Source organism: Carex rostrata, chromosome 2 (genome assembly GCF_964058835.1).
Source record: "Carex rostrata chromosome 2, lpCarRost1.2, whole genome shotgun sequence".
NCBI classification, from domain to species: Eukaryota; Viridiplantae; Streptophyta; class Magnoliopsida; order Poales; family Cyperaceae; genus Carex; species Carex rostrata.
In genome coordinates, this window is record NC_135919.1 from 7630722 (window position 1) to 7647348 (window position 16627).

General features: G+C 34.8%; 2 protein-coding genes across 2 annotated transcripts; both read left to right on the plus strand.

Annotated features, from left to right (window-relative positions):
- Nucleotides 1-3604: 3604 nt before the first annotated feature.
- On the plus strand, nt 3605-10517 carry LOC144572074 (RNA-binding (RRM/RBD/RNP motifs) family protein). Its single transcript, XM_078321477.1, has 9 exons — nt 3605-3940; nt 5161-5418; nt 5769-5970; nt 6052-6110; nt 6519-6649; nt 7063-7159; nt 8132-8284; nt 9583-9668; nt 10285-10517. The coding sequence occupies exons 1-9, from the start codon at nt 3722-3724 to the stop codon at nt 10358-10360; spliced, it is 1281 nt and encodes a 426-aa protein (XP_078177603.1). The 5' UTR covers nt 3605-3721; the 3' UTR covers nt 10361-10517.
- A 3214-nt stretch (nt 10518-13731) lies between these two features.
- Nucleotides 13732-16335, plus strand: LOC144572085 (interferon-activable protein). Its single transcript, XM_078321486.1, has 6 exons — nt 13732-13977; nt 14095-14153; nt 14239-14309; nt 14660-15100; nt 15523-15739; nt 15893-16335. Exons 1-6 carry the CDS (start codon nt 13827-13829, stop codon nt 16037-16039), a joined length of 1086 nt encoding a protein of 361 aa, XP_078177612.1. The 5' UTR covers nt 13732-13826; the 3' UTR covers nt 16040-16335.
- The last annotated feature ends 292 nt before the right edge of the window (nt 16336-16627 follow it).

Below are 16627 nucleotides of genomic sequence, written 5' to 3' on the forward strand. Positions count from 1 at the left end.
CAAAGCAAGGCATATCTCTGGTAATATCTAAAATTTACTCAAATTATTATTACAGTAATTTCGAAAACACACATCAATTTTTACAAAAGCAAAAGAGATACAAATGCATTCATGACAGATAGCATTAATTTCTGTTAAAAAAATAGTAATGTGTTTAAAGCAAATCAGAAGCATATTAGATAATTTCGTTTAATTATGAAACACATTTAAAGAAATCAAATTATCAAAATTAATAATTATGCAAAACCTGTCCAAATGATTACAAAAAAAATTTAAAACTGAAGTATCAAACTGACCGAACTTATATATATATATAGAGAGAGAGAGAGTGTGACTAATATGCATTCGGTATCGTATGGACCGATATGCATACGGTCCAAATTTGAAATTTCAAAATCCAAAAAGTCGATCTGAACCGTTCATCTTGTTCTCCATATTAATATGTGCTTGGAGACCAAATTTTATATTTTTCTGAATTTTTTTACTATTTATTAAGCCACTTTGAAAATTGCTGATCCAACGGTGGCTGCTTCAGCCAAATATAAGTTCGGTCACCGTTGGATCAGCAATTTTCAAAGTGGCTTAATAAATAGTAAAAAAATTCAGAAAAATATAAAATTTGGTCTCCAAGCACATATTAATATGGAGAACAAGATGAACGGTTCAGATCGACTTTTTGGATTTTGAAATTTCAAATTTGGACCGTATGCATATCGGTCCATATGATACCGAATGCATATTAGTCACTCTCTCTCTCTCTCTCTCTCTATATATATATATATATAGGAATATGCTAGCATGCTACGCGTAGCATAGCTCCCCTCCGTGCAACGGCTCAATATTCAACTTTTCAAAATCCTAACGGTCGATCCGAATCGTTCATCTTGTTCTCCATATTAATATGTGTTTGGAGACCAAATTTTACATTTTTTGGAATTTTTTTACTATTTTTTTAGATTTATTGAAAATCGCTGTTTTCAACAAATCTGGACCATAAAAAACAGCGATTTTCAATAAATCTAAAACAATAGTAAAAAAATTCCAAAAAATGCAAAATTTGGTCTCCAAACACATATTAATATGGAGAACAAGATGAACGGTTCAGATCGACCATTAGGATTTTGAAAAGTCGAATATTGAGCTGTTGCACGGAGGGAAGCTATTTTATGCGTAGCATGCTAGCAAGTTCATATAAAACACGTTTATACTCCACGCAATATCTTCATTTTCAAAGTTCAAATAGCCGATTCGAACCTTCCAACATGTTCTTCATAATAAAATATGCTTGGAAACTAAATTTTACATTTTTTTGAATTTTTTTTACTATTTATTAAGCCACTTTGAAAATCCGGATAAACAGTAAAAACAGTAAAAATTTCTGGACCACCAGATCGACGATTTTCAAAGTGGCTTAATAAATAGTAAAAAAAATTTCAAAAAATGTAAAATTTGGTCTCCAAGCACATTTCAATATGGAGATCATGGTGAGCGATTTGGATCGATCGTTTGGATTTTCAAATCGCAAAATATGAGTGTGAAGTAAAATAGTCACTTTACTTTGCAACTCATGGGCTACGGTGAGTTGCGAAGTAAAGTGACTATTTTACTTTACACTCATATTTTGTTTTTTGAAAATCCAAACGATCGATCCGAACCGCTCACCATGATCTCCATATTGAAATGTGCTTGGAGACCAAATTTTACATTTTTTTTTGAATTTTTGTACTATTTATTAAGCAATTTTGAAAATCGCTGATCCAGTGGTCCAGAAATTTTTACTGTTTTTTTTATTGTTCACAGCAAAACAACAGTTTTCAAAATTGCTTAATAAATAGTAAAAAAATTTGAAAAAATGTAAAATTTGGTCTCCAAGCACATTTCAATATGGAGATCACATCTAACGATTCGAATCGGTTGTTTGGACTTTCAAAATGAAAATACGGCGTGAAGTACAAACGTGTTTTACTTCGCAACTCATCGTAGCTCATCTCTCTCTCTCTCTTTATATATATATATGCATCCTGCGGACGCAAATTGATTTTTCTTGCTTGATTTGAGTGATAGAAGCCTAGTAATAGTTTCCTCTGTACGTATATCATATCCAAGAAGGCACTGAATCCAAATCAGTCCAGGAACTGAATCGACCAGACCAGGACAGTCACCCATCAGCTGAGAAGACACTGAATCAAACTAGACTGAGAATTAAATCAACCAGTCCAGGATAGTCACCTTTGAACAAGAAGAAAAAGACCGAAGAAGAGACAGAAAAGCATCACAAAACAACACACAACATCGTCATCACAAAAACTAAACACTTATTAGCTAATTTACAGTAACCCTAACGGCCCCAGCAACAGAGAGGCGACGGTGCAAGCGACAGGGAAGCGGTGGTACAAGCGGCAAACGAAACGGCAGCGGCAGAGAAGCGAAGGAGCACTTGGCCATCGCTTCAAGTAGCAGAGAAGCAACATTAAGCAGCCAGGAGGCGGAGCCTAGGTGAAACCCTAGGAGAAATTGTTGAGATTTCGGGTAGGTTATAGTGCAACAATTCGAAATAGTTCAAGATTTGTTCACTACCCGAAAACCAGAATCCAAGTATAAAACTAATTCTATGATTAAAACAGAGTTTACCACTAGACGCGCAGCGGAAACTTCAAGTCTAGCAGTAGCCTTCTTTTCTTTTCCTTCGTGTCTCCTTTCCTTCGTGTTTCCTTTCCTTCGTGTCAGATCCACGCAACAGCCTAGCAGTCACGCCTCTATCAGTATCCACACGAACAAGTTGATAAACTTCTGTAATTCGATATGCTAGTACCGAATTAATAACCCCTCTTTTATCTGTCTCTCTTTCTGTTTTTCCGAAAAACTGAATGATAATGGCCAACCGAATTCTGAACATGTCACACCATATTTATAAAGTATATGCACCAGTTCGTTTGAGCCTATTCATGGCATCAATTCGTTGAACCCTTTCAGAAGACTTATCCATTTCAGATCAGATCAGAATATCAGAAATTCGGGCCTAGCCCAATAAAGAGTTGATCCATATTAATTATTAATATGACCCATAAATATTCTGGCCTATAGTACATTTCTAACAGAAATCCTAGACAGTTGTTTCGTCGGTCGACTCTCAAAGCGGCGCTCTTTTTCTATTTTATCTCATAAATCTAGAAAACAGGGGCAGTAAGTGAAAGGGAAATATAGGAAGAAAATTAAAAGAGGTGTAAATGTAAATCTCATGAGGGCTTTTTTAGGTGGGAACTTTTATATATTATGAAATTGATCCGAACTATTTCAAATTATTTCTTAATTAATTGTTTTAAATATTTCGATTTATTTCTTAATATACATTAATTTATTATAAATCAATTACTTTAAATAAAAAATAATATATTTCCGATTAAATCGAACAAAGTGGACAAATCGAAATAAAACTTTCATTTCATTCAGTTCGGTCGGTTACAATATTAAATCAGTTCGATTATATTTTTGAAATTAAATTATAACTTTGGTTTGCCTAAATCGAACCGAATTAATGAACACTCCAGAGAGGACTTACTAGTTCAGTCGGTCCACACGAGTTCCGACTCGTACGAAGTCGAGTACTCGACCCTGTGTTCTAACGTCGAACGTCGAACGATTCTTTCCCTTCCAGCGAAAGGCCCAGACCAGTATCCTCTCATAGTCTCCATCCCTCGACTCCTGCTAATCCGATACTCCGATGCAAGGACCCCACCACCAGGTGTGGACCGCCCCAGCGCCAGCTGTCCCTTCCTCCGCCACTGTCGCCGCACCCGCATCCTCCTTCTCTCCCGCATCCGCCGCCGCTTCCTATCACCAGCCCAGTACACTGGAGGAGGTCAAAACCCTCTGGATTGGTGATCTCCAGTACTGGGTCGACGAGAATTACCTCTACGGTTGCTTCGCCCATACTGGAGAGGTAATTATTACTATCCTCCCATGTCCTGTAACAACCTACGAGTTTACTGATGTTTACAATAATTAGGAAATTATGTGGGAGACATTACAAATGCAAATCGCCAAATTTTTCCCAAATCCATTCCATTCCTTCCCTCAATCCCATTTCGTTTAGAGTCATTACATCCTGGATGTATTAGTCCCTAGCAGGTTTCCCGCTGACTTATTTCATTAATCAGTACCAGTAACCATTTATTTGAACTCAGAAAAATTGTAACCTTTATTTTTATTTTTATTTTTATTTTTGTGGGTGTATTGCACGCCTCTGTACTACTATGAACGATTAAAACCTACTCCATTTAAATATACGAAGCATACTAAGAAAAACCTAGCTTCATTTATTGGATAAATTTATCAGGCTAATAAGTGGACATGGGGATGACTTAAGTTTAAATTTAAAGAGGATTAAGTTGCTTATTCCATGTTACTCCTCATACTTTCCACCTTGTTTGGTAGCGTAAGTCACTTATAAATTAATCCATTTGGAGGAGTAAGATGTTGGGAAATGAACTTCTGCCTAGGACAGTGGGCCCTACAGACAGAGTAAGCATGGAGTAAGTCAATCTGCCTGAGAGGTGAAATAACTTACTCCGGATTAACTCACTCTTTAATCCTACTGCACTCCTCGTCTAACGGCTTACATGTGGATTAGGGATTTACTCCACCTCTTATTCCACGACCAAACACGACCTTAATCATTACCAATCACTATATTTTTGAACTCATAAATTTTGTGTCCGTGATTGTTTTTTTTTTTTTGTATTGCACGCCTCTAGACTGCTAGAAACAATTAAAACCAACTCCGTTAAACTATATGAAGCGTACTAAGAGAAACCTAGCTTCAATTTGGAGAAGCTTATCAAGTTAATAAGTGGAGATGGGGATGGCTTAATAACCCATAAAGAAATAATAAAAAATTATATGGGCGCCTTTGTCATGTCATGTTATGTTAACTCTGTAAAGCCAAATTTGAGGTTTAACTGATGAAGTTATATTTCATTTGGCACAAAGTCTAGAGTAACATTTTGGAATGATAAGAGATTAGAAACAATGCATGTTCTTTGTGAACCTGTCCTGATTATTGATCTATTGGTGTGTCTCGAGGCACATAACTGTAGGAAAATACAATCTATGTTACATTGGTTCACAGATATTTATATGTCAAATTGTATTTTTATATAGGTTGTATCTGTGAAGATCATACGCAACAAGCTAACAGGGCTTCCGGATGGTTATGGTTTCATAGAGTTCGTCTCTCATGACGCCGCTGAGAGAATCCTGCACGGTTACAATGGTATACAGATCATGCCTGGCACAGAGCATCCTTTTCGATTGAACTGGGCCTCTTTCAGTTCTGGTGACAAAAGAGGCGAGGCGATCCCAGACCACTCTATTTTTGTGGGGGATTTGGCACCTGATGTCACAGATTTTATATTACAGGTCAGGCATAAAAATACCAGCATTTGTCACTGTATCTGAATTTGAGGGGCTATTAATTTTAGATGATTTAATCTTTACACAGCATGCTCATACCATGCCAGCCAGATTCCTAGAAGTACTTGTACATTATGTGTTGAGAATTGAAAATTTGTCAAAGTTAACTGATTCCTAGGTAAGTAATTGATTAATTTTTTTTCTGACTGGAACTTTTTTAATTTCTTTTTGGCATAGTACAGTACAACTTGATACTGTCATGGTGCTGGTATGTTCCATTTACAGTTACAGCCTTTATAAATTCCATTTACATATGTACTACCCCTGATTTGAAATAAAGTTTATGTTGATAACAGGAAACATTTCGGGTGCATTACCCGTCGGTAAGAGGTGCCAAGGTTGTGATCGATGCAAGTACAGGCCGATCAAAGGGTTATGGTTTTGTCAAATTTGCAGATGAGAATGAGAAGAACCGAGCTATGGTGGAGATGAATGGTATGTATTGTTCGACCAGGGCTATGCGTATCAGCAATGCTATACCAAAGAGGCCCACTACAAGTAAGCTCCAGTACCCCTGACGATGATATTAAGGTGAATTAAAAGGATTCTCGATCTAATGTTATTGTTTCCATGTGGCAGGTGCTTATCCAGCAACACTTCCTGCAGTAGTTCCAGACCCAGATGTCACAAATACAACTGTAAGTTCATTCACTATTTTCTTCAGTTCCTTCCACATGTTTAGGGGCGGAGCCAGACTTTCAAGCTATGGGGGTCAAACACATATTGGGGTCTCGATCATATAAAATTTTCAAACACATATTGGGGTCTCGTTCCTATCATCTTGCCGTTTGAATCTAATAAGCTCAAATAATCAACCAAAGATGTAGGTGAAAGACTGCAAGAGTTTGGAAAGTTATAGTATTCTTTTCTTAATGAAAATGGACGAGATGGATTTAGGTGATTGTTTTATGTTTTCAAGAGGGCATGAAAATCATTTCACAAGTTGTTTAGGGTCATCCTAGATATTTCCATTATAGTGGTATATTTTGTCACTTTGGGGCGTATATAATTTTTTTTTGCCTATGACTGTTTCTCCTTAATTGCAGATATATATTGGGAATTTGGATCCGAATGTTACCGAGGATGAGTTAAAGCTCATGTGTTCCCAGATAGGGGAGATTAATTATGTTAAAATCCCTGCTAATAAAGGATGCGGTTTTGTACAGTTCAGCACCAGGTATGTCGTGCCTCTCTTTTCTTCTTTTATTGCGCCACTAAATGTTTTGTGGGCTAATCTTAGTGTTTTACTCTTTTTCATTGAAATTTAGCAAGACATGTTTCTCTCTGTCAAGATATGAGTTAGGATTTGTTCCATTTTTTAGATTATGATATGCTTCTCAGTTTGGAATGTTCCATTTATACATCTATTTTGGAAAGTCTGTATTTGGTATTACACAGAATATAGAAATTGTATTATGCTAGTAGATATTCTTCTATAAGAATATGCTGTAATTCATAATTCATATATATAAATGTATGGTATTGTCTTTGTATAATAAGAAAACTTCTGATCATAATTATTATTTTCCAGTTTCAATTATATCTAAATCTTGTCATAAATCTTGTCACTCATCTAAGTTTTACTTTTAGGGCGGCGGCTGAGGACGCCGTGCAAAGGCTCCATGGAACTGTAATAGGACAGCAAGTTGTTCGGCTTTCTTGGGGTAGAAGTCCCACAAATAAACAGGTATTACCAAAAGGTTGTCAAAATTTGTGTAGTTATGTATTATCTTGGCAAATATCAACTCAAGGGACATGGTTTTTCTAGTGTTCTTGGAACTAGTGGAATGAGACCATGTATACCTTGAGAAAACATCAAAGGGTTATGTGCTATCCTGCAAAAAGTGGAAAAAAAACTGCACATACGCCTCTGATAATTGGAAGTACCCTGCGTCCATTTTCTTAAAAATACTCAAATTACCTCACTTCCTCAATATTCAATTTGGGAATCTTCTGAAATTGAGGAGGCAATGCAGGATATTTTTTGTTCTGTAATTTTGCGAAAGTGAAAATGGAATTATCCGAAGGCCTTAATTAGGAAATTTGTGGATCACATGCTATGAAACGTCCCTGGCACACTATTGACATGCATTGGACACATCTCAGCAGATCTGGGATAATACTATTGACATGCTATGAAACGTCCCTGACACGCTATTGACATGCATTGGATCGCATGCATTGGAACTTCTTTTATGCATTTTGCTCAAAATTTTATAATTCCAAATCCAATATGTCAATTATGACAAACTAATAAAATAATATCAAATATTTTTTTTATTAATATTTTAAATATAGTGTTAACATTTTTGTAGTAAACTGAAGCCTTGTCCATGATTTTCTTTAAAATGACTTGTTGTGGCAGACACCTGTGTCCGTGTTGAAGCTACATCGAGTATCATCTGGCAAATTAGGGTGCATTTGGATGGAAGGGTGGGTTATTGATAATAGTGAGCTAAACCCAAATTGAGAATAGTAGCTAACCCAACATTTTGTTGGGTTAGTAGAATAGTGAGCTAACCCACTAAAGACAAACAAAGAATAGTTGGTAGCTCAAAAAAATAGTGCTATTCTTGGGTTATCTTTATTCTTGCTCCAACCAAATGCATACCGTGTATTTACACACAATTGTGTTGATAATTCTCCAATTTTGTCGCAGGATCCATCTGCTGCTTGGGCCCAAGTAGACCCAAATCAATGGTCAAGTGCTTATTATGGCTATGGCTATGATGCATACAACTATGGGGCAGCACAAGATCCTTCAATGTATGCATACGGGGCTTATGGCGCATATGGCCAGTATCCTCAACAGGCAAGGACCTTTACTCTTAGCTAGGGGTGTCAATGGCATCCTTTTGTCCATTTACCCGACCTGTATCATATTTGTTAAGATGGGTATGGCTGTTTGGGTAAGATTATTTTTATCGTTAGCTTATCGGGTACGGGAACGGGTAAGTTGTTTTCCATTAATGTAATGGATACGGGTATGAAAATGCTTCCACCCAACCCGTATCGCACCCGTTGGCACCCCTGCTCTTAGCCTTTTTTCTCTTTAACAAACTCACTAAACAATTTGCCGCAGTTTAGAAATGGAACCTTTTGCAACTAATCCATCAAACATCCATCAACCATTGATAGTCTTGATTAGGCTTCTATTCTAGTAAACATTTTTATCCTAAACCGATAGATAAAGCAAAGAGGATGTAGTTGTTGGGGAGCTTGTATGAACCAGTTATGCGATTTTAGTGAGTTTTACGTGAAGAACTTGAAGGGTTATGGTCATTTTTTGCTTAACATTGGTTTTTTATGACTTTGGTGTCATTTGCAATGCACAAACAACACAAAGTTATTTGATTTTAATTGCAGCTGTTTTGGATGAGTGCATAATTTTGCATATATGATAAAGGATTAGGTATAGTATGCGATATATTCTTTTTTAATGGAGATTATATTTGCAGAATTGTTTAGAATTTTAATCCGTGATTTAAAGTCATAGCTGTTTTTGTTTTGGTGTTAGATTTGTCAGGTTGCACCTTTGACCACCCAAGAGTGACACTTTTCCAAGTATCACTCAGAAGCACTCCTTGATAGCTTTTTTAGGATAATGGTTTTTGTGCTTTGATTAAACAAGAAAAAAAGTGGATAGATTGGTGAAATAAAGAAAAAGTAGATTAATTGGTGAAATATGCATAGGTGAAAAAAAAAGAGAGTTAGATTTTGGGTTTCTTCTGATTAAGGTTATTTAGGTCAGGTCATGTCCAGGTCATCATTCTCTTGGATGAATCCTATTTTGTCTGATTTTAGGTGTTGGTACATTTGGGTCTGGAGCTGTATGTGTGTAGTACATATCTTTAGTTTTTGTATTAATACGAATTTCATAGTAATTTAAGGTTTTTACTTAGTTTGGGTTTGATCATTCACTTTCAAGATATTTGGGCTTGAGATGGGATTGAAATTGGGTGAGTCCAAAGTGCCTTGTAAGTTTTCTAGTTGTACCGATTGTGGTCATGGCAGGTACTATGTATACCCGTGATCCTTACTCTAATAACTCTCTCTCTCTCTCTCTCTCTCTCTCTCTCTCTCTCTCATATGCATGATTCGGTTTTCTAGGTGGAGGGTGGTGCACCAGAAACAGCCTCTGGAGCAGGCATAGAGGAGGAAATCTATGATCCATTGAACATACCTGATGTTGATAAGTTCGTTCTATTTCTCTCTCTCTCTCTCTCTTCCAATTTTATATTTTATGGGTAATTTTATGTTTGAGACTAGGGATTGAGGAGTATGATTGCTTGGTTGTTAGTTCGTATAGTAAAAATTTCACTCGTATGGATAGCAGTATTAATAAAAGAAGTGGGTTCAAATTGTCTACCTTGTCTACCTCTGTCATTGTGCATCCGCTGTTATTAACAAATAAGAATAAAAATTTCACTCGTATGGATAGCAGTATTAATAAAAGAAGTGGGTTCAAATTTTCTATCTTGTCTGCCTCCGTCATGTATTGAGTTTTGACCTTTTGAAATTTAATCTCTCTTATTTCGGTTCAACCACACAAATTGAAATTTACTTTTTTTTTTTGGTTAGGTTATTATTTGGTTGATAAGTTTCATTCGGTGGGTTCGGTTAGATTTTTGAAAACCAAACAAAGTTTTTGTTTTACTATTTTAATTCGGCTTCAATCGAACCGAGCGTTCGAAACACCTCTACTGTTCTGCATGTTGTGGGCAATGTATGCAGCACAAATTGACCTTATGCACAAGTATATTCTCGTATCTTTTTGCATCCCTCTAATATCTTTATATTTGAATATGACAGGTTAAATGCTGCTTACATTTCGGTTCATGGTAAAGCAATGTTAGGAAGGCCCTTGTGGTTAAAAACCTCTGTGTAACTGTCAGTTAATTTAGGATTAGTTTCTCTTCCTTGCGTTTAATTTCTACCCTCAGAAAGAACCGGACTGTTTAGTGCTAATACAATGATAGAGGTGTAGTCTTCTAGTTGTAGCTTTTATTTGTTTTTTTTTTAATCTTGTATCAGTTTTGTTTGCTTGACTACCCTCTCTTTTTTTAATCTTGTATGATTTTTTCTTTTGTCTAACAACTTTTGCCTAGGTGTCGAATTGTGTTTACATACTACTAAATGAACATATTTTAACATATTGGTTTTCCAATAGTTGTAATTCAATATCTAAGTGAAAGTTGGTATAAATGGTGGTTTAGGTGTGTACAGATACTATTTGGGAACTGAGAACTGAGAATTATTCTATGGATTTATTTCCTTTAAGTATATGATCTTAGAAAGTCCACTTAGACATTTGATTATTGTGGAATACAAATAGCTATAGTAAAATGTACATTTGGATATTATATGTATACGTTTGTCTATTTTAATATAAACATAACTGTTGATATTTGTTTTGCATTTTGATCGAGTCAAGACATGTTTTGACAATGGTCAATAACTATTTTCAATATCTAGACTCGTTATTCATATTTTTTTTTTCAAAATACTTTGAAATACACATTCAACAATTGTATAATATATACTTAACTATTACATGAGGGCTCAAATGCCTCTATTTTTTGTGCCTTCATTTATACCTCTATTTTTAACAACCTTAACAACTCAAAAGTAAATTATAAATATCAAAATAAAACTGTTAGATGTGATCTATGTTATTTTTTTTATATGTTCATAAAATATTACTAATTTTTAAATTTGTTTTTAATCTAAATTAATAAGTTGAAAAATCAACATATAGAATTATTCACATTAGTGCATTTTTTACAATATCTTGATGACAACCAAAGCAAAGTTAAAATGTTGTAATATTTTACATGTGCATAGATAAAATGACGTAGATCATATCCAACGGTTTTATTTTGACTTTTAAATTTCAAATTTTGAGTTATTAAAGAGTTTTATTTTGACTTTTAAGTTTCAAATTTTAAGTTATTAAAGTTATTTTAAAAATGAAGGCATGATGTTAAAAAAGGAGGGCATTGAACCCTCTTATTACATAATGGGCACTTAGTTATTATATACAACAACTATGTCTATCGATTTTTTTTTTTGTTTAAGTGATATTAAAAATATTTGATAGGCCACAAATTTTTTTTAAGAACAACTATAATATTTCTAATGAGTGTAGTGAACTACCAGGAGAGAACCACATAAAAAGTATATCATTGGAGTAAATCTGAGATATCAAGAAAAAAAAAAAAACGAATGATATTGATATACAAGCCAATTACTTGTGTATCCGGTAACCGCATTTCATATGCAGGCTTCTGTTTGTAAAACTTTGTTTCATATATTTTTTTGCATCATTGTATCATAGCTTAATTCTGCGAAATTTAATGGAGATTAAGCTCACAAAATTATTTCTGGATTAGTTTTAAATGGTGAGCTTCAAATTAATTTTGATTTACTTATCCAGTCAAACGAATGTTTGCATTTTTTATTTTTTAATTCTGTTTTGCATAAAATCAAAATATTTATAACTTATAAAAAAAATTGGAGGCACTTTTTTTTTTTTTTTTAAATCTTATACGAAATGAGTTCGAGAAAAAAAAATATATATAAAAGTTTGTAGTATAGATAGTTGATATATTGATAAGAAAAAAATTATTCACAAAATGGTTATGTATACAAATAACCATCTCCTATCTATACAATGGAGCATGCATTTGTCACAATTTCAACATTACGAATTACCCTTTGCTATTAAAATAAAGAAAATTAAAAGCACCCTAGATGCTTGATCTCCATGTCTCGATTTCCAGTGTCGTATCCGTATCAGTGATTAGTCAATGCATCGCCTTTTGTTTACTAGAGAAAAAAAAAAAAAAAAAACTGTATTTCATTGATTCCTCCGAGACACTGATAGGTTAAGTCAGACTCGAGTCCAGTGGTTTGAGATGTTGTACTGAACCATCAAACCCATTCAGAATTCCGTGGAAAATAAGCAATTTTGCATGTCTCTTCTGTGTCATGATTTTGTTCGTCCAATTAATATCAACCAGATGAATATTCTAATTATTAGGAGAAACTTCACCATTGCCTCACCATTGCATCACCATTGAATCCACAAATTATTTTGATGAGTGTGAATTCCATGCATAAAAATTTAAATTTATATATAATTTATTTTTTAACCAGTTGCACAATGAAATAGTATATGTTCAAACTATTTTCCCAACAAATCAAACCATTTTAATTCCTTTACTCTTTATTTTTGGATCGACTCGTATAAATAAATGAAGTGCCTCTCCAAAATTATTGATTCGACGAGAATGTAAAAACAGGAGATAATATTTAAGAGGTCATCTATGTTCACTGTACTTAATCAAACTAAGTATTTTTTCTTTGCTCTTCTTTTCATGAAACTCTTAGGCAGAAAAATATTGTTTTCCATGCTTTTATTTTTATTTTTATTATGTCTCCCCTTTTCCTCTTCTAACCCAAGCCGGTAACAAGATAGAAAATAATATAAAATTGAATTGACTCAATTTCTGTTATTGAAAATTTTCCTGCTTCTATACTAGTTTATAAATTAAAAAAAATATATGAAAGATAGAATCCACTTTTAAAGCGAGTTCTCCCCCCTTTTAGCCACAGTGACAAATAAATAATTCGGATTCAGTTCGACGGGATCAAAAGTTCGTGATTCATATAGTAATTCAGAAATAATTCGGTACAACAAGGAAGTAAAAAAAAAAATCATAAAAACAATTAAAAAAAAAATTATTTTTTAAAAATAAAATTAAAAAAATCACTTTTTTCACTTTTTTCGTGAATAATTCGCGACTCGTGAATAAAATATATTATATATTTTTGTTGCATTTTATTCGGATTTCGGTTCGAAAACGTCAAAAGAAAAAACGAATAAAACGTGAATTATCCGCGGATATTATTAGTATTATTATTATTTTTTGATTGATTCATGCCCTTAGGCCGCGTATATTATTACTGTGCTTTTAGCTCGCTGAATTACAAAGTGAAGCACCGTCAAATGCCACAGAAAATCGAATATTGGTCAATGCGGACCAAGTCACTGACCCAACGGTCGAAAATAGAAGGACGCTAGCGGTAGCCGTAAGTCAGATTCCTCGTATCATTTTCTATAATTATTATATGTAACGAGTTGCTTTCTTTGAAATGTTCAAACTCATAACTCAGTTTCTGTACCGAGATATTCACAAGAGATCTTTACTTTTAAGTAACGTTCTACACAGCCCTCTTCAAGCACGAGACACTTTATACTCTTTATTGCTGTTTGTACCGTTGCTTTCCAATTTCTACCTCTCTCTCTCTCTCTCTTTCTCTCTATCACTTCTTGCTACTACATTCTCTCAATGGAACCAGCCGACATAGACTGGAAGCGAGTGGTGTCGCGTTTCGTGCGAGACGAAGCATTTGAGAATATGAACGCTCCCAAATGGATTGATCTCACCGACCCCGATGCATCCTTCGCTGTGGATGACGATGCTTGGTTTTGTCGACCAGGTACTATTCTCTCCAAATTCACCCTTGAAGTTTCTTTATTTCTCTCTCTCTCTCTGTTTTTTTTTTTTTTTTTTTTTTTTAATTGGTGTAGTGATCGTGGTTTCTTCCATGCTACAGATTGCAACCATCCAAAGAATTTGGAGGATTTCCAGCGATTGGCCACACCAAGTCCGAAGGTTTGATCAAAAACTTTTTTTATTTTTTTCGCTTGTTACTTTCCTCGATAGTGGTTCTAATTCCTGTTTGTTTCTATTCTTACAGGGAAAGGGGAAGATTATGAGATCCAGCTCAGAGAAATTGCCATTTGGAGAGAGAAATTGCAGCAATCTCAGGTTGATTAATTGATCTACTTTCACAAGCTTCTCAGAATCTTGAAATTCTTTATCTTATTTTCTATTTAAATGAAATCATTTCTACTATTTTTGAACAGAGACCATTGCAATGTTCTGTTTCCTAAAATAACCTCAAATGCATCCCATGAACTCTTGTTTTGCATTTATTTCATGCCCAAATTAACTTGTTAAATGAATTCGTCAATTCGCATCTAACTTTCCTCACAAGTGCATAATATATGGTAAATACTTGCTTGATTGGGAAATGTGTTTCTTGAACAGTATGGAAATTATATGAAGGAATCTTTCACTTTCCAATTGCTGATTAAGTGTTTGATTTAATTTCTCAGAGAAAACAACAACCTCAAAAGAAGGGGTGGAATTAATACCTTGCTACAAAATTCATCCCCATTCCGTAGCCCGACAAAACCCAAGAAGCAGCTTGAAGATACTGAAAACCAGGACCCAAACTTGCCTAGACCAACTGGCGCTCCAAAAGGAGGCAAGAACTGGAAGGATCCAGTTAAGTGCAGTGCCAGGAGGAATAATAATACCAATGAAGAGAGCGAAGAGTTACTATGTGAACAAGAAAAGACCCGGCAACCCCGGTTAAGGAGTACTCTGTCGGCCAGAAATCTTTTCTCTGGGAGAGATATACTGGGCCAGATTACGGAGTTTTGCAATGAAATCAAGAGGATTGCGGTTGGTGCTAGAGATTTCTCAGAAGATGTAGAAGAAAATCCAAAGGAAGATTTTCAAGAGAAAAGGCGGCCTGTTGATCAAAGCCCCAGGTAATTGTTTGTGCCAGTTACTGCGTGAATTTATTTATGCATGCACATCCTGACCGGTTTGTATCTGCACCTATCCTGCATCCTTATCTCTGTGCCCTTGTCGATCCGAACTGCTCAACATGATCTCCATATTAAAATGTGCTTGGAGACCAAATTTTATAATTTTTGGAATTTTTTTACTATTTTTTTTAGATGGGTACAAAATCACTGCTTTTGGATGGTCCAGAATTTTCTGAAAAAGAGTGATTTTGTACCTATCTAAAAAAAAAGTAAAAAATTTCCAAAAAAAAATCAACAGATGCCAGTTATTGTTTTTTTTTCTTTTTCTTTTTTATTTGCAGTGAAGCCTGCAGGGGCAAGCTTGGTTAATTATGATAACCTGATATTTATCTTGTAAATTGATATTTTTTATATCTTAACAGCAAGTTTGCCAGTGGATCAGAAAAGAAGAAGAGAAACAACGGAATTCTCAGTGAGAAAACTGGAGATGTGTTAAGAGAGGTGCGTGCGTCTCCACCGACTCCTCAGCGGTTCCCTTCCCCTTCTGCTCAGCGCCTCATGCATACCAAGCTTGCTTCAGCTATGTCCTATAGCACCGGCACAAGCTCCCCTCTCAAAAATCCACCTAAATCAACTCCGGTAAGTCAGTTTCTTTCTTTCCTTTTTCCTGTAAAAAATTATTACTGTGATTTTTGTTCCTATGGGTTTGCTATAAGCTACTGGTGAGGTTTTGATATTTTGTCAGCAGTAGCAAATTAACTGGATTTTTTTGTTTCTTTTTTATTATTTTAGGAAAGAAGGATACTGAGAGACATCATGAAGCAGAGCACAGAGGACCAGAAGCTACTTATTTCAAAGGACGAAAACGCCTCGCATTCTGGAGCGAATCCAACAAGCATGTTTTGGTTCCTGAAACCCTGCACATACTTAGCAGAGTAAATCTGCTGTTTACTGATGAATTTAACACAAGTTTTTGAGGAATAAATCTGCTGCTATAGGTTTTTTTTGGTCAATTTTGTTGTCTAGTTCTTAATCTTTTTCGTATAGCTATAGTTGATTGTTTATTATTTGATGGGTATGACTAGAATTAATTGTTGTATCCATCTTGTCAGGCAATAAGTTATTGTTCAAGAAATTAAGGGGGGTTTATTCTTTGGTTCGTGTAGCTGGTTTTGTTAAAAGGGATGAATATTCTTTCATGTGATATTTTTAATTAATTTGTTTGTTTTTGTGCATTTATTTTTATTAATGAGGCGACACTTTTTACTTTTCCTTTTTTTTTTACTCCAGTGTTGATGCCAACATTTGGTCTATTTTGAGTTTTTTCCGGGACCAGAATGTAAATAAGTTGTCGAAAATGGAAAAAAAAATGCTGAGTTAAGAAAGCCATATTTTTTTTTTTTTTTTTTTTTTTTGCAACCAAAGCCCGTAGGCATATCATTTTATTGATAAATAAGTATCCAAACTGGATATCAGTTACATAGTAATAGAATCGCTCAGGATACATGATAAAGCAAAAATCAAGAT